The sequence below is a fragment of the Aulostomus chinensis genome, chromosome 21, assembly GCF_037954235.1.
Source record: "Aulostomus chinensis isolate RoL2024-O1b breed Wild chromosome 21, RoL_Achi_v1.0, whole genome shotgun sequence".
NCBI classification, from domain to species: Eukaryota; Metazoa; Chordata; class Actinopteri; order Syngnathiformes; family Aulostomidae; genus Aulostomus; species Aulostomus chinensis.
Window position 1 is genome coordinate 12,059,393 of NC_141340.1, and position 23,108 is coordinate 12,082,500.

Sequence of the window (23,108 nt, forward strand, 5' to 3'; positions counted from 1 at the left end):
TTTTTGTCATTTTAATGCTCAGATGTTTTGATGGCATTACAACTGAAAGATCATTCCAAACCAGCGGCTCCCATCAGAGAAGCAGCAACATGTAAATGTAGTCACAGGACTTGTGACTCTGATCCACAAAGTTACTGATCCAAACTCCTAACTTACAGCAGCTTGTGTGAGGTGGGGGGAGCCTGCTGTCTTCAAGACTGAACATGTCAGAAGTGGAAGGAGGCAAATATTAGAATTCATTCTCTTTTATATCTCAGCAGCGTTGTGAATTCTGTCGAGGATCATAAACTCTCAGGAGTGCTGCCACTGCCATACGCCATGTTTTCACTGAAACGTGTTTAATGCTGATCCTGCATCTGGGAGACTGTTGGTTACTTTGGATTTACCCAAATGTCCAGCGATTAAACATAGTTTTATTGATGATTACACAGTGAAATGGTAATACTTGCAGTCGTGAATTTTATCGTGAAGCCAGTACCAATCTATTGGGGTACTGTGAGTGTTAAATTCATCTTTTAAGCGTTGTGTACAATATTCCCTCTGTGCATGGTCTCCTCTCGGGTCTTGTTCTAACCAAATAGTGTAATCTGTTATGTGCTCTGTTTTGGACAACAAACCAGTGTGCGAAGTGTGGGACTGTGAAATCTGTTCAGCATCCAGTACCTGCCAAAATTAATTGTTGTTTTAGTGACTTATTGGTCTCAGACAAGCTGTGCAATATTAGCGTGGAATAACAGATCCCAATGGGCTTGACTTCCTGCATTTTATCCATCAACAGACTTTTATTTGTTGCAGCATATTTCTTAATGAACAGATCTCAGTAACTGTGAACACAAGTATTTATTTAATTAATTTCAGCAGCAATGGCGCTCCAACTGCCAAGGGCCTGGTAATAATTAGTATCAATGTAGATCATTGTTACTGAGACTGGGAACGTGTGAAAAGTTGAACTGCATGCCTAATGCCTATAATAATATATTAATGTTGACAGCGCAGCATTTTGCTTTTCAAGGGTTGAATTTACTTTTTACTCACTGCTTGGCTCATCTGGTTCCATTCTCACTCAAAAACACACGCCAAATGTTTTTGATTCAAATCCTGACATTAAATTGTCAACTTAAGTTTGTATTACATGTCGTATATTAGTAATATTGAGATGATGTAGAGCGTGCAGAGGTATGTGATCTAGATTTAAAACTCAAGTCAACAAAAATCAACATTCATCCAAAGAAAGTAATACTTCACTGCTGCTATTATCCTTGGTGCTATTAAGTACTAAACAATAAAGAACAATCAGCTAAAAGGAAGAATGAGAATTTTATTTTTACATTTCAAAAAAACTGAAGTGAAAATACAAAGACCCATACAATGATAAATCCACCCCCAAGATAAACAGATGCAATTGTTGCGTAAAGCCTCCTTTATGCGTGCAAATAGTGTTCAAATATATCCAAAGCAGCACAAGAACAATGACATGACAAATTCTTGTCTAGGCAAAGACTTCTAACTGTATTTTATACATTATTACATTAAAAACATGCCTCCTGTGTCTTGAAGTCTTGAAGAAAAGCTTAAAATAACTACAGAAAGATCACATGCTGGACTTGGGATCAGCTAGCATGACAGCAAGCTTTAAAGCAGTCCTAACTAATTGAATCAGATATCAGTATGTGCACAAAAGCTTTTTTCTGAACATTTTTCTTTCGCTGTGGCACGTCTTGTCACCAGTTTCTTCATTTGAACTCGGTGACCTTTGGGTGTTTTGGATTATTGCTGTTTTGGATTTGGATTATGGGCTCTGGTCAGATCAGAGATAATCTGAAAATGTGTAGAGGTAGGCTATTTAGGGTAGTGCTGCTGATGCATTTAGAATAACACAGCTTGTATTGCAATTTAGACCTGGAGGCATCCACGACGTTGGGTTACGAGTAGAGTAGCGTAGGGATTCTAACATGAGGATCACAAAAGCTGAAGAACATGTTTTCTACAAGGTGTTTATGGAAGCTCAAATTATTTTTATAATACCGGTAGTCAGTTTGAAGGAATACTTGCAGGGCAGCACGGTGGTGCAGTGGTCAGCACTGTCGCCTCACAGCTTTAAGGTTCTGGGTTTGAGCCCCGGCTCCAGCACAGGATCTTTCTGTGTGGAGTCTCCATGTTCTCCCTGTTCCTGTGTGGGTTCTCTCTGGTACTCCAGCTTCCTCCCACAGTCCAAAGACATCAAGAGGGGACGAGGCTGATTGATACTCTAAATTGACTGTAGGTGTGACTGTGAGTGTGAATGGTTGTCTGTCTCTATGTGTTGGCCCTGTGATGGACTAGAGACCTGTCCAGGGTGAACACCGCCTCTCGTCCAAAGGCAGCTGGGATAGGCTCCAGCCCCCCCCCCCCCCCCCCGCGACCTTTAACAGGATAAGCGGTGGAAAATGGATGGATGGATGGATGGAATACTTTCAGATGAGGCATCCATTATCAGGAACTAATGGATCTCAGTGAGACACATTGCAATAGCAGGGGTGACCTCGTGGACTTTGAGCAGTCCAGTTGTGATGGGTCACTCAAGATGCATGTCAGTGCCACTTCTGAACTGTGTCTGTGTGTAGTTGATGTGTCTTGTTCAAGTTCTGGAGTAAGAAACAAAATATGGACACAGCTGGCACAACCACACCATAGGCACGTCACAGCAACTGCTTATGCTGGACTAGAAATGGTCCCAGAAATAATGGCGATGAACCGTTTTGTCATTTTAATGTATGTTTATGCCACTGATAGGACGACAACACGAAAGCACAAGATCACAATGAGCATTTGATTCTTGATATTCAGAGTTTCTGCTTCTGCTTGTTGTTGAGTGTTTTCATACCATTCCACTCTGACACTGGAAGAAATGATAAGAATGTAAATGAGGAAGGCTGAAGAATTTCAGCTATTTTAGCTTTAATCATATATCTGTTGTGACAGAGTAAAATAAGACGTCTTTTACTCACTGTATGATAATAATATTACTATATCTTCTGCTTGTCGTTGAGTGTTTTATACCATCCCGCTCTGAAACGACACTACAGCTTTCTTTTGTAGATAGATCAGATAGATTTTGATGTGAGAAAGATTGACAGTTTAGCATTACCAATGCTGCTGTCATCGTCCCGTGTGCTTTAAATGAGAAGCCACTGCAGCATGATCAATCTGTAAGATCAGAACGCTGTACAGTTCTGCCTTTGAACGTGTCCAGTCACACGTTTGATTCCTGTCATATCAAAAGCTATACCGTGTAAAGATGTAATGAGTCTTGGTCATGTTTGATGGGTGTCAGAATGGTTAATATTATCGCTTTGATTCCGTGCAAAAGGCAGCCTTCTGACTGACTCTACCCTCTCTCTGCAGCCTGTTATGGCATCGTGCAGGTGCCCACTGGTCCATGGTTCTGCCGAAAGTGTGAATCTCAGGAGCGAGCAGCCCGTGTGGTGAGTCACATCTATCTGTTCATCATTTATGAGTAAAAACAGACAGTCTAAAAAAAAAGTAAACAGAAAGATTTTATCAGTGTTAGAAGGGCATAGAACAAAAATAATGGTCTACATACGATATTGCGGTTTATTTAGGCATTTGGAAATCTCTGAAGTACTTGATAATGCTGTATCACACCAGCAGGATGTCCAGTCGTCCCTTAAACATGCTGCATCTTAAAGTTCTTTTTATATTCATTAGCGTGTCATTTGGAAATGTTTTCAACTTGCATGCAGAAAGGAGGAAATCGCAACCAAATTGAATTTAACTAAGGAGAAGTTATTCAAACCAGGCGATTGCACATATGGACTAAATCAGAGGTCTCATGCTGTTTATACTCCAACACTTAGCTTGGAGAAAAGAATTAGATTGTACTACAAAGTAAGAGTGAAGTTATGGAATATTAAAAAAAAAAAAAAACAGATACGGAGTTCTTTATCCTGCTAATAAAATGTCATAATATTACGAACAGGAGACTATTGTAGGAAGTAATTATGGCATTTAAGGATGTCACTCAGTACCTGAAATTTTGTAGTTGAATATCCTCAAGTGTTCAGTTGGATTGAGCTCCGGGGAAACTTTACTGGGTTGAGCGTATGGATCAGAAAGCTGCGTACCTGAAGTAAACATAAGTACCACTTCTTTTCTTTTCTTTTCTTTTCTTTTTTGCACCCATGCTGTGAAAGCTCAGATACAGGTACTGAGTAGATAATTATATTTAGGGCTGAAAAGCCACATTGATTTTCTGTTATATCATCATTCTTTCACCAGTATGTCTGTGAGGTTAGCATTAAATTTCATTCTGTGCGGTAAGAAAAGATCTTAAAATTAACTTTGAGAACCCTGTGGGTGTTGATGTTTTTTTTTTTGTTTTGTTTTGTTTTTTTTATCCTGCATGGGAAAGTTATGTTTAGATGTCTGTTCTACGCTGGCTTGTGTTGGTGATTTGGTGGCCCTCTAGATTTTTGAGCATTGAGGAGCCAAACTAACTGGTTATTGAGGGAGTAGAAATGCAAAATACAACCTGTATTTTTGAATTTGCACAACCTTGACATCCTGCACACTTTAGATGGCAAATGTCCTGGGAGTTTTCCGTCTAGACTTGATCGGGTAAATGAGTGTCCATGTGTCTTCTGTATGGAGGTCCAAGCTGGTCGGGCTTGCTGAGTTTCAACTTAATATGACCTTGACAAAGCCATAAAGACCTGTCTAGATGTCGACAGGGCAAGATTTACTTAATGTAGTTGTTGATACAGGTGTTAGCTTTGACCTGCTTACTTGCGTGTGTGTGTGTGTGTGCATGAGAGAGAGAGAGAGAGAGAGAGAGAGCACAAGGGAAAACTTCTCCAGCAAAGCTTTTTTAAAGTACATGATGAATTATAGCTGTTTGTAACCATGTCAGTGTGTAGGCTCTTGACAATGTAGTTAAATAATGAAATGTGTCTGATGGAGTCTGTCTATAAAGTTGTTTGCCGACAGTCAAATATTTAATTTTGGGTTTTTTTTGTACAGCATTCTCATATTATGAAGAGAATAAAAGTTTTTCATTCATTAACCACTGCACGCTTCACTGTGACTTGATTTTGAGCGCGCAACATGTTTCTCCTGTGGCTTCATCAGGTTCCCTCAGTGACACATGAGGAGTGATAAATGCACACGACTAATTATCAACAATTTCCCTCTATCTCTGATGATTTTCTTTTTCATCACAATTGTTGTTATTATTGATAAAAACATCAAGATGCCTTAAAAAGTGTCTAGAGATTACAATCAGATGTTTTACCCATGAGAAAATCATCAGGTCTACTTCTGTCCTTCTGTGTTTGCTGTGTGTTTTTTATATGTTTTGCAGAGGTTGACCAAAGTGCATGAATTAATTGTAAAGCACAGTTCAATTGCCAGTAGATGTATTTGAAGCGCTGTTTAGAAACATTTACTTGATGGAATGTGCAGTGGACATACCCTGGCGTTCTTGTCGGTCAGGTGTGAACTTCGACATGAAACAGAAAAGTGTTGTTGCGAAGAGTGGTCGAGAGAGAGAGAATGAAGGACACCATTTTATTTATGAATGGAGCAAGAGTGGAGATCGCCCAGGCTGACAGCAGTGAAATTACTCATCGATGTCAGACAGTGAGGGAGTTTCTAGCCTCGTGCCCATGGCGGCAACCTCTCATGTATGTTTACCTGGATATAAATAGTTCAGGCTGGCCAGGTTGTTTCTGACCAGGTGTTTTATTTCCCAGAGATGTGAGCTGTGTCCACACAAAGATGGAGCCCTGAAGAGGACAGACAACGGAGGTAGGGTCCCTCCTAGCGCTACACACGCTCATCCCCTTCTTCATTAATTGCATGTCACCGGCAAGTTTAACGGGTGTGAGCGTGCTGGGAGAGTTATGTTGCTGTTTGTTGTGTGTATGTGTATGTGCGTGTGTGCGTGCTGCCTCTCTGTATCTTCCTTTGCAGTCCATGTTTTATGAGTGAGTAAGTGTGTGTGTGTGTGTGTGTGTGTGTGTGTGTGTGTGTGTGTTTGTATGTTTATGAGGGGGCGGGCCAGGATGGGTATAGTGCATGGCCTGTGAGGAGTCTCCTTGCTGGGTTCATTGGGAGGTCAGCTTGGTAGAGACTGTAAATATTCTGTGTGTGTGTGTGTGTGTGTGTGTGTGTGTGTGTGTGTGTGTGTGTGCTGAATCAGTCAGAGAGGCACAGCTGTGGGATTGTGTCCAGGCCTGCAGGGAGGCATCAGGACAACACTAACACACACCGTTTTACTACTTTCTCTTTTATTTTACCCTTCCCATGACCCCTCTCTCTCTCTCTCTCTCTCTCTCTCACACTCTTTCTTTTCCTCCCAGTTTTCTCTCACCCTCTCTTTCCCCTACATTTGGGTTCTCTCCTCCTGAGTTCCTCTGAAATGTCTGTCAAACCCAGCGTCTTTATTTAAAAGAAAAAGAAGCTTACAGGTGTCTGTCCGCTCACGCTGGCACAAACTATGCAACAAATTCAATAAACAGAGATCTTGAATCTCTCACACTGTCATTGATGGAAACATATACCAGCAGAATACCAGCAACAGGTTCAGGGCACGCAAGTGAAGTACTTCAGATGTAGCATACTCATACTCACTGAATTACACTTTTGTGGTTTCACTGTACGTGTGGTTCATTGCCCACAACAAAGGCCACATTGTACTAAAGTCAGCCATGTTTAAAGAAAAAGATCTGTTTGTGGTATCATGGTTTTGATAGGATTTACCTCAGAAGCCCATGAAGCCATCACCTAAAACTGGCAGCCTTTTTCTATTTTTTTTCAACTTTTTTATTTTTATCTCTTTCGAAGTGTATTTGAAATTGTGACGCACCACGTATGTAGAAGCAAAAGTTCACTGGTCTGACACTGAACTCTGAACTCTGATAAATTCTCATGTTCATAAAGAGATGCTTTGTTTTTCCGGGGTTAACGGTGTGAATTGTTACGCTGAGGCGGAAAGCTGTGCCACTTTTATAGTCCTGTTTTATAGGCCTCTTCCAGATTCTTGGAGGGACTTCAAAACAACAACATGCCCCCCATTTCACACCCGCTGCCTTCACCGTGTCCCGCCCTCTGCCCTGCTCCCCCTGTCCCGCTCACCAGGTCAAAGGCAGGTCAGGGGTTCAACTGTAAGTTTAAGCCTGTTTTTGTTTCCTCTGTGGGGGAAAAACAGACACCTCCAGCATGGCAGGAGACTCCCACCTCCATTTGACCTCCCGTTCACCTCCTTCAGCTCCTCCTCAGTTGTCGTCAATTCTGCTGCCACTCTGCCATGCCCCGGTATCATTCTACGCCCCCAGTTTGTCTTCACTGACAGGCAGCTGTGTGTGTGTGTGTGTGTGTGTGTGTGTGTGTGTGTGTGTTTTAAATAGCTCAATAAACAGCCTTATAAAGTGGTAGTTAAATAGATTAATTACCACTTTATATAATAAAACATTTAAGAGTCCTCATTTAAAAGATTGTATGTTTATTTTTCACATCTTAAACATACCGTGCAGCATATTAATGATGACTCTGGACCATATGGGGTTGTGTTTGAATTGTTGATTGTTGTCCTAAAACAATTGCTTTTAATTATGGTCTATTTTGGGTTTGCGCAGTCATATTGCCAACGAGCCACATATGAGTTAATAATAAAGTTTTCATGGCAGAGTTCAAAGAAGAATGGCCAGACTGGTTTAAGCTGGTAAAAAACAAAAACATACCAGTAGCTTCAAGCAAGGCACGCAGAAGAGATGGGAAGCGTTGATTTTGAGTCTCGCTTTCTGTTGCAACATCTCGGAAGGCGTCGTCAGAATTGAGTGCTTGCATGGATTTGTCATGGCTTCTGTCAATTATTGAGATTGCTGGTGGTGGTCTGAGGCTGTGCTGGATATGTTGGACCCCTTAGTACCAACTGAGCATTATTTGGTCACTGCAGCCGACTTGTATACTGTTGCTGACCAATCCATCCCTTCATGGAGACACCGTATCATCATGAACAATTTTGACATTTATCAAGACTTTCAAACTTCCTCTTTGTTGTTAGATCATAATTTTCCAGTGCTTGAGACAGCTTGGTTCTGAATACATTAAAAACTCTACTCTGGTTCTTAGCTGTGAGATATTAATGAGAAATATGAAAACATAATTCCTTTCACGAGAACAGCAGAGAAACAATCAAGTTTTTAAGGCCTGTTCATTTATATTGAATGTTAGAGTGAAATGTGGCCACCAGCCATGACTCGCTCTTATGTTGGTTTTCTAAGCCTGTGTTGTGTGTCTAAGGCTGATGTGTGTTTTCTGTCGTTTCAGGCTGGGCCCACGTGGTTTGTGCCCTCTACATCCCCGAGGTAGAGTTTGCAAATGTCTCTACTATGGAACCCATAGTACTTCAGTCTGTTCCTCACGAGCGCTATAATAAGGTAGGAAACGACACATCTAGATGTTCAGACATGCAGGAATATGAAGAATCGTCCGTGTCTAAATTCGTGCGTGCGTGTGTGTGTGTGTGTGTGTGTGTGTGTGTGTGTGTGTTTTAGACATGTTATATCTGTGAGGACCAGGGCCGAGAGAGTAAAGCAGCCACTGGAGCATGTATGACCTGCAACAAACACGGCTGCAGGCAGGCCTTCCATGTCACATGGTGAGACTTGTTCACATCACATTAAGCTCACTGGAAGATTGTGTCTTCTATTGTTTGCTTGGACTCAAGTACAGTTTCATAGATATTATATAGTCTAGAGCTGAGGGTTGTAACAACAAAACCATTGACATTCTTCAAGATTGTCATATTTCCTGTTTTTAAAAAATATTTAAAACTAATTTTCTATTGTATATTCAGAAATCATACAGACCTGAGATACACTACACTCATACTGTGTAAAATCTGATTATATTGAGGTTGAAAAGAATCTAAAAAAATACCACAATATACGCTGTTTTTTTTGTACTTCAGATTGCACTGCGAAGTAAAATTTAACGCCGTACAGCCCCCCCCCCCCCCCCCGCTCTACTTCAGAGGCTTCACTCTTTTCCACATCACTAAATATTTGTATCCACCACTCTGTGCCACAGTGCCCAGTTTGCAGGGTTATTGTGTGAGGAACAAGGATCAGACGCAGACAACGTCAAGTACTGTGGATACTGCAAATACCACCACAGCAAATTGGTAAGTGTACTTTTTATATTTGTGTCATATTCAAGAACTAACCTTTACTTTAACATTCAGTGTCTTAACAGCTTTATCCATCACAGCACTAGATGTGGAATTAATCTGAATTTGGAATCTGAATTGTGTGAACCTCCTTCTGCACCAGAGAACGAAAGAGCTATTTATTTTTGCATTTGATTAAGAGGATAAATCTGCGCTCACATATTTTTATGTCAACACTGAAAACAGGTAATTGTCGTTTTGAGTTGGTGGGATGAACTTGCTAACAAACAGTTGCTTCTTTATCCATCTTTGAATGAGGGATCGGATCCTGAGTGCATTCACACCTGTACTCACTCATGTAAATATCAGGTCTGAACCAAGTCCTTTGTATTCATTTGGACTTTTGGTGATTTTGAATCCAATTTTCACTCTCCTTTAGCCCTATTTTTTGTCTTCCATCCTCTCCCGAGGCAAATATCTGACCCTTTTCATAAAACGCGTGGCTGCCGCTGCTGCCAAAAGTAACTCTTTAAGAGTGAACCAGAACGTTGCGGCAAGACAGCAAAATTATAATTTTAAATCTGCCGTAAAGCTCAGGCGAGGTAAATGTTTTAATTCCTTTTAGGTTGAGGTATTGTGTAAGGGATGCATCCAACTTCATAGCATTGTTATTGTTAAATATACATAATATTTGCTTTCAGATGATATCTTGGTGTGGTGATATGCTGGACATGTATATTAATATTATATTGTCTCTGGCACCTCGGACTTGTGCATACCCTGTCTTCACAAAGAAACTGAGTGTTGCTCTCAGTTTTTTTTAATGCAAGTCTCTCTGCCTGCTCTGTGTGTCTTAGCCAACAATCTACATGTTCCCCCACCAACTAATAGGGATGAGGATGTAGATTTGACACACGTTGATTTCCTGAAAGAGAGAAATGCCTTATCCTTTTTAAATGACTCGGAAGAGGACCCATGTTTGTGCACTTTTTTCCTCAGCCATTTCCTCCATCTCTTCAACCATCTCAGCCTTGTTCTTCCCCTCCCTAATTCCCCTCTCCCGCTCTAAGAGGCCCTCCTGTCATCCTTCACTCCATCTTTTGTCCAATGATAAAAAAAACCCTCTATCTATTCTATTTTCCACACAGTCCATTGGCCCTCTGTCCCTGCATTTTTTTTTCTCTCTCTCCTGCTTCCTCTTTCATTGGATCAGTCCATCGACCCCCCCCACGGCTTTAACTCTCTTCCACCTGTACTTTACCCTCCATCTTCACATGTTATCCCTCCTCCCTTTCCGGATCCTTCTAATCTAAGAACAGTGGCCCTGTTCTTCTATCAGTCCTAACCCAGATTGGGCACAGCTGGTTGTGTTTGCAGGTGCTGGATGGGATCTTTTTGAGTCAGGTTTCACTGCAATGTGAGACAAGTTTAGTGCCAGTTTAATCAGCATTTCTTCATGTCAGATTAAGTGAAAAATTCAGTGCTTTTTATTTCCCAAGACTCCAAGTAACTTCTAATATCTGGGCAGCAGATGCAAATTTGGCTTGATGTTGTCAGGTAGAATATGGATACAAAGAAGATTGAGTCATAGCATTTTGTTGAAATTACATGATAAAATCATGAAAATCTTTATTTGTCTGTTCTCATAATGTTTTGGACAGATGCTGCACAATTAACCAATTATCCTAAACAAGATGTCAGTCTTTGGAAGTATACAGCACCCCAAAAAAGTAGTTACTGCACAAATGTTATAATACTTAAGTTATAATACTGAAAAAAGGCGGGTGATTAGAATGCGGAATGAATGAAACCCTAATGTACTGAAGCGATGTATTTCAAACATTATTAGAAGGCAGATTTATTTCACCTTTCGTTAACAACCTTTAACGTGGGTATGTATGCACTCAAACGGCATCAGTTTATTGGAGGGATGCAAATAACAGAAAATTTTTAGAAACACGGGCCAGGATTTTTAGTGTGTCGATGACATTCTATTAACAAACGGTGATGGAGAGGCTCATGCTGTTATATTGATTGTGTATGAATGGCTTTGGACACCGGGACATAATGTCATTAAGCTGGAGTTGTATGGATGACAGGAGTGCATGAGGGCGAATCAATGATGAAGTGAGCAACGTTGTTAGCAAAGTGGGTTTCATGAAATACCGCTTGATGGATGTTCACGGCACGTTAGTAACATATGGCTTTTGACCGGATTCAGCCAGTAACCAAATCTGATTTTAAACTTGATTGTCCTCACGTAGTCCACAGTGATATTTCTTTGATAATATGCGTATAAGTAATTTTCCACTTTTTTCTGACAAGTGGAAACGCACATGTTGAAGCATCAGCCAGGTTTTCTATCCAATCAACCGCAGGACTGAGTGTACAAAGCGGCGGTCGGATCGGGGAGTCTTCTGGGACAGTGACTCGCAAAGCAGAACCTTCTGCCTCCGGTCTTAAGCAGCAAAACAGATTTATTGTACATCTAATGATTATGAATGGAAAGTAATAAAACATAGTTAAAAATGTATCCCAGAAAAATGGCTGTACTGACAAGGAAACCCAGGTTTCAAGAAAATTTTGAAAAAAATTGTAGTATCCATTAATTGATGTGGTAGATTATCTCCATATGATAATAATACATAATGATAATTAATTTTTTTTTTTTTAAAGGAAACTGTAACTAAGACAATGAGTGGGTCTGTCATGATAGTTAGTGTATCAATTTATCGTAATATACACGCAATGCAATTTTGCTAATTTGCCCCAATTATTTCACATGAATTACCAAAAGACACAGCCTCTGGTCATGTATTTGCACTGAAGAATTCAGGCCTTAACCTATGCCTTGGGGGTAATCTGGGTGTTAATCTTGGAAGATGTGATTTTTTTTGTTGTTGTTGTTTTTCACCATGACAAAAGACACTGAGCAAGATCAAGCTGGCTTTCCTGAGATCAGTCGCCAACGTTGCCAGCAGCGTCTCAGGGAGCCTCCTCCAATCTTACTCTTGAAACACACCGGGGATTTGAGCAGTGTGCCGTTCACATTGCCAGTATTTTTTCGACAGACATCATTGGTGCACATTGATTTGATTGATTTTTAATTAAATGTGCAATGACGATAGAAGAAGAAAAAAAAAGCAACCTGCATTGTTGCTTTGCTGCCTTTTATTGCCTCTGACAGGGTCAATCTGTTTAAAGACGATTAAACACTGCTGTTGTTTTTGTAAAGTTTATGATCCATGGTCCATGTAGCCACTCATGAAGGGAAAGCTATAACAAACCAGGCATGTAACAACAGCACCAGCTCTAGTGGTCAGCAACATCTACGTCTTAGCCTGGTGTATTCTGGCCATTCATTTTGGCTAAAAGAGCAAAAAAAAACCAAAACAAAACAAGAAAATATCCCATTGAGTTGTACTCACTTTTATGGTGCTTAATGATGGCAAAATTCTCACTTGATGTTACTTTATAGGTGTAATAATTTTTATATTGGATGAATAGATAGTGGATGACCTGTATTTTTATTTAAACTCCTACTGCCACCACTCATTTTTAAAATTGGTAGGCACTGCTAAGATTCCTCCTTTAACTGCCACTTTTGATATCAATGCTCATTACAATGTCTTGTGACTGTTTTTGAATTTTGACTTGTCCTTGAGTTCAGTCAGATTTTTTTAGTTAAATCCAGTTTGTTTCTTTCTCTCTCTCTCTCTCTATTATTTGAAAAAAAATTCTCCATATAGTTCTCTCTTTTTTTTTCCTTTTTTTTTTTTTTTTTTTTGGTCTAATTTTTAGCCTTTTTTCTGTGGACTTCATCCAGTAACTTGGAGTTCCTCTTTACCTTTTAGCGAAGGAGCAGGGGCCGTGGTAGTAGGTCTCAAAGCTTAAGTGACTCTTCCTCTCAGTGTATGGATAGACCCCCAGACAAGGACAAGAAGGTAAGACAGTCCTCAGATCTTACCCTCTCTATGCCTCCCACCCTTGATGACTGTGGCTTCACCAGAAAAATATGCTTTTACTTGTTAACACTGTAGAGGGACAGTCAAATGCGCTGTAAATCTACTTTTTTTTCGGCGACTCTTGATTTGGGTGCATTAGCTGGTGTTTATGTATGATCAAGTTGAGTCTTGGATGGATGATTTTCTTTTGATGTTTTTTTTCTTCAGATATCGCAACCAAAAGGCCCGCAACTGTAGTGCGCGTCACTTATTTGTGAGAAAGATATCAGTGCTTTCTTTCTTTGGTTTTGTTTTTAAATCGTGTGCCATTAATAACAAACATTCAACACATTTCTGAAGAAAAACATGCACAACTTTTTGTTAACGGTGTTTTTGAACGATCACAATACTGTATACTCTATGTGTACTGCTTCGTCTGGCATGCAGTCCAAGTAAAAGCTGGAATTTTACTGTGAAAGACCCAGCAGCAGTTGAATTTGAATTAGCTTTTAGCAGCTAATATGAGTGCAGCCCACCTTACACCCACCAGGGATCAAAGCTTCTAATGAACGCTACATTAGTGTGAGTTAATCAGTCACGCCTGTTAGTAGCACATGTAATCACAAGCTGCGTAAAATCAGAATTTACAGGAGGTGTCAAGTCATGGATCCACCCCTCCTCCTTTTTCTGCCATGTGAGCCGAGCTCTCGTCAGCAGAGGACGAGCTGAATTGACCCTGTGGTCCACAGTTGAGTGAAGCCAGTGATTTCTATCACAACACGGCTGCGCACAAAGTAAAGGAATGACTGTCCCTTTCCAGTGGAGCTGTTCCAGAGAGAGTGTGTAGTTTATTGTTCACCCAGTGATTCACCCAAACATGGACGCCCATATTCTATTGACCCTACTCTGAATAAAACAATACTTTGACTGAGGTGTTTTTTTCTTTTTTTTTTGTGACTATTCCATTCATATTCCTGTTTACACGCTACAGAGAGAAATCGGTCTAGTGGCAGAAGGTATAAAATCATTTCAGTCATGTTGCCACCGCTGCATTTTGTTTGTAACACTCTTTTGAAATGGGACCATTGGTTGGAACGCAGTTTGCCTTCCATACATGTCATTAAAATGCTGCATAAACTCCTGTAGGACCTCATAGAGCGATTTAGGTACACTCATTTTTAACTCTTTAAAGGTAATCCTTCCACATCTTAATCTGATTATTGTGTTCCTACCCAGCAAAAGTTATTGGAAAATACTGTATGAATGGCATTGTTTTGTTCAGAGTATCATGTTAATCTAGTTAATAATGGAATATTGCGGTCCGTGTAAATGTCCTGTTTGGAAGATTGCATTTTGACGATGCCTCCACCCTTCCATGGTAGCGAGCAGTGAAGTGAAGTGAGGTAAAACAGTATTGTCACATGATCATAAATAAAGTCTCGTCATTGAATAAAACGCTGGAGAAAAAAAAGAATGTTTATTTTTATAGGGTTTGCAGTTTTATTTGAAATTTTCCACAGTAACGTCCTCTCAATTCAACACATTGGACTGGTCAGGTTGTTTTGCTCTTAATTCTGACTCAAGTCACCCCAGCAGGACTCTACGCTTTCAGCATTTCACTGTCAATCTAAGGGTGCTGAATTCTTAAAAAAATGTGTAGGTGCCCTGGATTCGAAGCAAATTTAACAATGTTGATATTGGCCTCAAGTAGGGATGTCCCTGGTGGGGGTTTTATTTTTGGCAAGCGTTCATCGTGGTGTTTTAGGTGGTATCCAGAGGCGACTGAGTGAGCAAGACTGAGTTGTTTCATAGGGAACAGAGGAACGAGGTGCAACAGAATGAGCTGTAAAGAAAATGAAACAAACAGTTTAAAATTTCCCTGCTGGTGTTGTTGTCAGTGGAGTTGGAATAATCTGTCCTCTCTGTCACATTAGTTACTACCTCCCAGCGCCGGGTACTGCTGCTACTCGAGTACCTGCACTACCAATGGGACCTTAAGTAATTGTAGGGAAACTGGTGCTACGTTTAACTTGATGACTGATTCTGAGAACAGAGCAGTGGGGGCTTGTTTTGATTCATCACTGAAGCTAATTTGCACCATGGTTGTCTTTTGTGAGTCAGAAACACAGCATCAAATGAGCTCCACCCACTGGGAGTTGCTCAAGTGTGACATTACAGTATGAGACATGCGGACGCTATTTTATATGTACGTCTGTGACATCATCTTGCCTGGCTATTTTCGGACATCTGCCCACAAATCGTCTCTTCTAGCCGGAGGAGAGTCCATGGTACTGGGTGCTGATTTTATTTATTTAACATTATTACACACACAGCTACACAAATCCAAATAGCTCGGCACTTAAGTGCGAGTATGCGGTACTCAACAGATTGCTGTCATATCCTCAGTTAAATGGGGTGTTAAAATGTAACTTAATAGTTAATAGCCGTTGGGTCACGCATAGATAACATAACTCGCATCTGTGGGGTCCTTTACATTTAAACACTCCAGCAAAGATCCAAGCAAAAATGAAAGGATTAAAAACGAAGAGAAGGATATTACAGTTCTTTTTGATAGCGAATCAAGGTAGCACAGTAGAAGCTGTCCTGTTATTCTGCATCAGCAATGACTAAAGATTTGTTTAAGATGCGTAACATTTTCTCTTTGTGTCAAACAGTTCTCGTTTTTACTCCAAAATGCATGCAAGACTGTCTGTCTCTGTCGGTCTTTCTTCATCAGTCTTACTGAATTCTAAGCAATGCGGCAGTGCATCAGTAGCAGAAAGTAATGTTTACACTAGTGTGTCTTCAATGCGTGGATGTTGCAGGGGTGCAGAGTTGTAACAGAGAAAATAATTATTTTATGTGGATATTCAAGCTCATTACCACAGACAGCTGTGTAGGACTTTCCCTGCCTACCTGGTCAGAGTGCTGGACAATACCAGATTGTGTGTGAGAGAGTTTGTGTGAGTGTGTGTGCATTTGCCCTGATTTGCATTAGTCTAACTTCCCCTCACCCCTTTACTCACACACGCACACGCATTCCAGGGTCAGAGCCCAGCTGCTGCTAGTGTGTGTGTGTGTGTGTGTGTCTGTGTGCGCACATGCATTTGTTGTATGGTTTGGAGGCTCTGATATATGCCCACCTCATGTTAGACCCTGCAGTCATACTACAGCAGGAGCTAAAAGATCCCCCACACAGACCATTTAGAAAAGGCCCGCAGGAAACACACACACACACACACGCACACACAATGGATGGTCAGAAATCCTGCAGGAAACTACACAGGGGAATTCCTGCCAGGCCAGGGCAGATTATTTTCCCCCCTCACTTCCTGTTCCTCCATGTCTCCCCGTCTTCCCTCACCTCTCCATAGCCCTCCTCCCCTCTGTTTCTGCAGCCTCTCCTCTTCCTCCTGAGGCCATCGTGCAGAATTGTGTATTGTTTACAATAAATTCAATATCACATTAATATTGCCTTTCTGTCATCAGTACAGAACAGGTTGATGAGTTGAGAAAGTTGGCTTCGTTTTAGTCTGGGTTAGCAGAATGATTTAATCCGTAAACATCTTGAGGTGTAGCAGAGATTGGGACGTCCTCCTACTTCTCTCAGATCGCTGCCTTCCCTGTGTCTTGTCCTCTCTTTTGAGCCAGAAGCTTCATTGCTCTGTGCCTCCGCCAAGTCTTTGAGAGCCTTTCTCAAATTACAGCCTTTGATCTGGAGAAACTTCTGAAATTGCTGGGCGGATGTGCTGTTGTAACAGCTCCAACCAACTTCTATTTGCTAGGGGAACATCCTTCACCCTGCTTGAGGGAAAACAGTCGACCGCTCTGTGTACTTTTCCTCTGTAATCGCAAAAGCAGCCCAATAACCATCTAAGAAAAGATTGTCTCAGGGTGATGGGATGACCTTGCTCAAACCATCCCAGTGTTGGGATGAGATGAGATCAGCCATGTTCAGCCCTACAAGACTTTGCAGGGGTCAGTTTTCCAAAAAAAGGGATTTTTGCTTGCCATTGAGAAGGAGATGTTGTCATTCCTTCATTGGTTGTTTTCACTTTCATCCAGGCCCATGACAGCAGCTCCTCAAGCCTTTCAGGACTGTAGTTGGTGATGACACCTTCTGTCAGGCAGTGTTAGTTGTGGTGCAAAATAATCACAATTTCCTTTGTGTACCAAGATCCTAAAACATTTTCAAGCATACTTTTAGGGGACTGATGAGTCGCAGAACAGTCTCTCTCATAATGAGCCTCGTGATCTGTAGCCCACATAGACAGAGTGGATGTCAGCCCATTGTTGTACTGCTCATTGTTTGGGGCTTTGTTGATAAATAGATGTGGACCTCATCCTCTGGCACCACTCATATTTACCTCACACGGTTTCAAAGACCTCTCAGACATTGTCAAATGATGGTGCTGCTAATGGTGGGCAACAGAGAAAAAGGGGAGGCTAAAAGGCTTTGTCTCTGCCTGTATTATCAATTGACCTGATTGATAAGGGTGTGTCAGGGTTACATTGTGTGTGTGTTATGTTTCCCACGCCCAGTGCTTCGGGTCCTCCAGTGTGAGTATGTATGAGCGTTATCCGACCCTCGCCGCTCAACCCCTGTCCATCAACACCTTCTTCTGGAATGTTAATGAAAAACAACAAGGGAATCCCAAAGAATTTACCCATCTGTCTCCATCTCCTGCTCTCCAGTATCATTTTGACTTTCTTCCCAACAGATGCCGTTTAAGTAAAAATTGCCTGCCATGTGAGATCTCTTTCTTATCCGGCCTCAGGTTATCTTTGTGCAAGTTGAGCTCTGTTGTTCTGTGTTAACTCTTTTTTGAAATCCTTTTTTTTATCTAACATTTAGAACATTTGCTCTGTCCCAACAATATGAGAACTAATTCGGTTTATATTGTTGTAATATATTGCAGAGTTCAGTCATTTCTAAATGAAAAAGTGCCACATTAGTAAAATCTTATTGACTACGACACCAAGCAGGCCATCTGAAGACTCCACCTGTAAGGAATCATGATATCATATTTGTTTAATATTTTCATATCCATTACTAGTAAGACATGGAGCCTGATACCGATACTGATACTTGTAACCGATATGCAGTTGCACTAAATGTTCAGATTTCTGCACGGAAATTTACAGCAATACATAAATAGGGCTGTCTTTATTTTAACATGTTTAATGGAAAGTTTCTTAATGAACAATATATTTTTTAAAAGCACACGAAGTGTAAACTTTGAATGTACTTAAAAATGAGCAAACAAACCCTAATTTGAAAACATACTTTTGATGTTTTTGATGAAGATGAAAGTGTCTGGAGTTTTCAGCAGGGTTTTACTGAAGTGAATGAAAAACTTAAAATTTCTCAGTCAAACTTTAAAGTTATTTTCTTTTTCCTCTGGTACCTTGCTTAGTTTTTTTTTTGTTTTTTTTTAAAGGGTTAAAAAAAAAAAACCTGAGTAAAATCCAAACCAGTTATTTGTCAGACTGATAATCAGTCGATCCCTACCACCTTGGGAACATGCTTGTTTTTTTTGGTGCTTTTTTTCCAATTCTGAGTTTTGATAGATTAAATGATTTTTTTATTATTCCAAAAACTTGGAAAGGTAACACACCCTTTGGGTTGCTGTTGCTGGTATCTTTGTCGTTAAACATAGATCCAGAGCCGAACATCGGTCGACCTCGCAACAGGAAGTGTGGGCTGTGGTTTCTCAGAGTTGGTTTTTGTTTTTTTGTTTTATTTTTTATTTTCTGAAAGCAACACTGAGATCTGTGAAAGTTGTGGGCCGTGCAGTTGAATAATTAAATGATCCTCCCTGTAAAGCTGCAGAGTTAATGCCCCTTTAGCCATTAAGAGATAATGAAAATTATCGCCTGCTGCAGCCGTCGCAGTTACACCCTCAAATACACCCAAGAACCGAAATCTGCAGCATTTGTCTTGAGCGTTAGCATTAGCGGAAACCAGCTCGCAGTGGAGCCGCTATCTCCTGATTTGGCTGGTGATGTCTGTTAACTGCCACTCATAGAGGAAGTCTGGCTAAACTGTCACCAGCCTTCATGAGATCATTTCTCAACAAGACCCTGAGGGGAGAAGGGTGCATGCGTGCGTGTGTGTTTGTGCGTGTGCGTGTGTGGTGTGGTGTGGTGTGGTGGTGGTGGTGGTGGTGGTGGTGGTTGAGGAGGAGGAGGAGGGGGATTGAGGTTCCAGAGTTGTCATGACACTGACTATCACAAGCATGTTGAGTCTTACGCTGTCTCTCAGGATCGATGCATATCTTCACCGCCTATTTCCGAGCATGTCTGGGTTGTTTGCACATGTGAGGGTTCATGTAAAAGTCTGCGTACGCGCACCTGTCTGCCTCCACACATATGCATAGAGGTGTCAAGGTGTGGGGTGTTCATGTGAGGTGTAAATGCGCCATCACCCAGTCGCCACCTCAGGGGTGTGAGAGGAGGATTGGCGACGTGCGTGTTAGAGAGGGTGTAAATTGAGCTGCAGTGGTCCAAGGAGGAGGGTATGAAGGATGAAACAATGAGACCTTGTGCGCCCGGCACGAGGCACTTAGAGACACTGCTCTTAACTGCAGCGTGCTGAAATTCGGTCACTTCTTGCCCTTTTTTCTCATCTCTCTTCCATCACTCTCTTTGTGTTTGTGAAGCTTTCATCTCGGACTGCTCCTTTGAAATGCAATGCTCTCTCTCTCTCGCTCTCTCTCTCTCTCTCTCTCTCTCTCTCTCTCTCTCTCTCTCTCTCTCTCTCTCTCTCTCATACGCGCGCGCGCACACACACACACACACACACACGAACACACACACACACACACACACACTTGTCCTACCTATTCTTACAGTTTGTTTTGCCATCTCCTCAGCTATCATCCCTGCCAGGACACTTGCGTGTGTTTCCACACAAGCTTGTCATGTTACCTCTTTTGTGTCTAAGGTGTTTGTTGTGTGTTTGTCCTGTTTCTCTCACTTTGCTCTCAGTTCTTGAGTAACTTCACTCATCTGTTTCTCGCTTCTTCCTTTTTTTTGTCATATTGTTTACTCTCCACTTTCAGAAACACAAGGAACGGGACCGACACAAACCAAAACACAAGAAGACCTCCATGGACATGTCACCCTCCCTCGTTCTTCCAAACATCATGGTCCCGGAGAAGGTGATGGCAATCCACCTCATAATTTTCTTTTTTTTGGGGGTGAAATGTGACCGAGCTGGTTAGATATTGAAGTGGAATAGGCTGATTTCTTAATTGTCACCTCGTTTCATTACTTTTTCCCCCTCATACATACTGTATCCCCATGTTGAGATCGTTTTCTTTTGGCCCTCCAGACCTACAACAGTAGCAGCTCAGGGGGGGGGGTCACCTCTCTGCCTGCATCCTCACAGAAGAGACTAGACGACAGTAGCGCCCGTTTTACCAACGCCAACTTTCAGGAAGTGTCCTCCGCTCTCTCTGGAGGGAGCTCCAAAGACAGTTTGGCTGTGGATGCTGGCAAAGTGGCATCTGAGGTGAAGAACAAGAAGAACAGCAGTGGAAGTCATACAGTTGGACAGAGAGGCGGCCGCAAGTCTCTCACATCCTCAGGGAAACCCCTCCCCTCAGCCGTGGTCACCATGGCAACTTCCTCTACATCTGCCTCTGCCTCCACTGGGCCTTTCCACCAAGGTGAATTGACGGCTACAAATGGTCCTGTATGTAATTTTCCCACAACCGGGAATTAACCCTAGAGTTAGAAAAATGGAAAGGCGGTGACAAATCATGTGTGTTATTGCTCTGCCCACCCACCACAGAACTGCAAGTGCAGCACAAATGAAATTACTGCAATGTTATTAAAACTCAAATAACATCGGGGTTCATGTGTTAAATGTGTGTGTGGACTATGTGAATGGATTTTGGCTAGACACCAGACTTGTGTGTGTGTGTGTGTGTGTGTGTGTGTCTGCGATAACAGTGTTTCGTCTTGACCTGCCTCTGACTCCTGTAATCTGGGGCCCTGTCTGGGAAAAGAACAACACAAACACATAGAAAGAAGCATGTGTGTCAGTGGGGGGGCACACTAGGCTTCTGTGTTTCCTACTGTCAGAACCTTGAAGCACTTGTCAGGTGTGTGTTTAGTTAGCGTGTGAGCAGAGGAATGGCAAGTGTATTCGTCCGTCCTTGTGCTTTGTCTCAGCAACATGGGAGGACTGCATGATGAGGGAGGCCTGACTGCAGAGTGGATGGCGAGTGATAAAATAAATTAAATGCTTATTTTGGTTATCTTGTTCTGCTCTCATGATGATGAAAAGAAGAGTAAAATGGAAACTTTCCATCCTTCAGGTCTGTTTCTTCTGTTGCTTCTTCAGCTCCTCGTTCATTTCTGTCTATCTTGTCCTCCGCCTGTCTCTCTCAGGGCTCCTGTTGACGAGCGCCAGCAAGACGCCCTCTGCCCCTTCGTCCTCAGATTTTCTAAGTTTTTCCGATACGTCCTTGCGTCCTGGGGGTGGGACTACCTTCTCCTCCCCGCCATCTTTCAGCAGCTGCCTTGTGAAGCCGAGCTCAGAGGGCGGAGCTTCAGAGGGAGCGACGACCCTGTTCGGTTCTCTTGTTTCTGCTACCGCTGCTTCTGCAGGTGACGCATAAATTTACCGCTCTACTCAAATATTTATGGGCTTCATCTTTTGAGCAGTTAACACTAGCAGAGGTTTTATTTGTAAAAATATTAACAGTTTACTGCAAAGGACTTTTTTTTTTTTTTGCAGTGTAAATAATATTAAGTTGTTGTCTTTCTGTGCTAATTTAATGTCAAATTCAATTTGTTGGTCATGTGGAGCCTGTGAGAAGTGTTGTTTAAATTACTCTCTGGCATCTGACATCGGTCACATGATCTTGGGCTGATAATTACATAACTGTTAATGAAACAATAATAGGTCGACATATTGAATTTGTCCCTTCACTTTAAGCTGTTGGGAACCAAATCACAGGAACTTGGCTTTGGTCTTGTAAGGTTGAGTTGCAACATTCGCTCATCAGCTGATAAACTGTACACACACAATCCGTCTCACACACAGACACACACACGCTTGCTAAAACGGCAGTACTTTGGTGGGAACCCTGCTGCTTCCGTAGTCTTTACTTGTCTCTGTTTTTCCCACAAATCAACATGCAGACCCGTTGCTGCAACCATTCAGCATATTGTTGTCTCAGCGCCACGAGTGAAGCAGAGCGGGCACTGGAAATGAATCCCAACAGAAGCCATGACATGTTGTTATAGATATTATGAAATAACATTGGAGTTATTGACACAGTAAAATGCATTACAGTATATAATATATAATGTTTTAGTGGTTGTAAATGGTTTTTAAATTGTAAACATTCCATGACAGGCTTCCCAGAAATTTGAGTTGGGTGTCTGATCAGTCCGTCGCTCTGCACCTACACACAGACTAATGTGGGTCACAACCAGGGTGTATACGCTCAATTTATGTTGATGTTGCACGAAACATTTCATTAAAAAATGTTTCTTTATATTGAATGATAGCAGGATAGCCAGGCGATGCAGCAGTTGTTGACACTGTGGACTCTGCATCCTTCCTCACCCCGTCATCATCCCACCCTCTCTTTGTCCACTCTCCCTTCCTTGTGGTTTTTGTGACTTTCTCTGAAATGTGTTTGCAACCTTGTCTGACATCCGCTCAGCAGGGCTCACAGGTACACACATGTATGCTGTTATTGGCTGACCTGAACTGCCATGCTCATAACAAAATAACAAGTAAAAATGATAAAATGCCTGCAGACTGGAGGTACTGCAGAAACAGCCGTTGAACCTGTGATGAGCCACGAGTAAAGATTAACTTATGTCTGTCTTACCTTAAGATTAATTATTTTTAGAACAATTCCACTTCCTGTGCCTTTTAAGATTGAGTAAGAGAGTTGAAATTGATTTACATTGATACATGATTAACAAACAAATGTTGCAAAAAAACACCAATCTGGTCATTAACTTTA

General features: G+C 41.6%; 1 protein-coding gene across 6 annotated transcripts in view; it reads left to right on the forward strand.

Annotated features, from left to right (window-relative positions):
• Positions 1–23,108, forward strand: part of mllt10 (MLLT10 histone lysine methyltransferase DOT1L cofactor) — a 45,275-nt gene that overhangs the window by 1,914 nt on the left and 20,253 nt on the right. For 5 of the 6 annotated variants that reach the window (XM_086190790.1, XM_086190791.1, XM_086190793.1 and 2 more), the window contains exons 2-10: positions 3,385–3,464; positions 5,751–5,805; positions 8,329–8,438; positions 8,556–8,659; positions 9,091–9,184; positions 13,024–13,113; positions 20,178–20,276; positions 20,450–20,786; positions 21,514–21,732. In XM_086190790.1, the coding sequence (XP_086046916.1) occupies positions 3,385–3,464; positions 5,751–5,805; positions 8,329–8,438; positions 8,556–8,659; positions 9,091–9,184; positions 13,024–13,113; positions 20,178–20,276; positions 20,450–20,786; positions 21,514–21,732 (1,188 nt within the window). The remainder of the gene's footprint in view (positions 1–3,384; positions 3,465–5,750; positions 5,806–8,328; positions 8,439–8,555; positions 8,660–9,090; positions 9,185–13,023; positions 13,114–20,177; positions 20,277–20,449; positions 20,787–21,513; positions 21,733–23,108) is intronic. The other variant, XM_086190792.1, reaches the window with a different exon arrangement.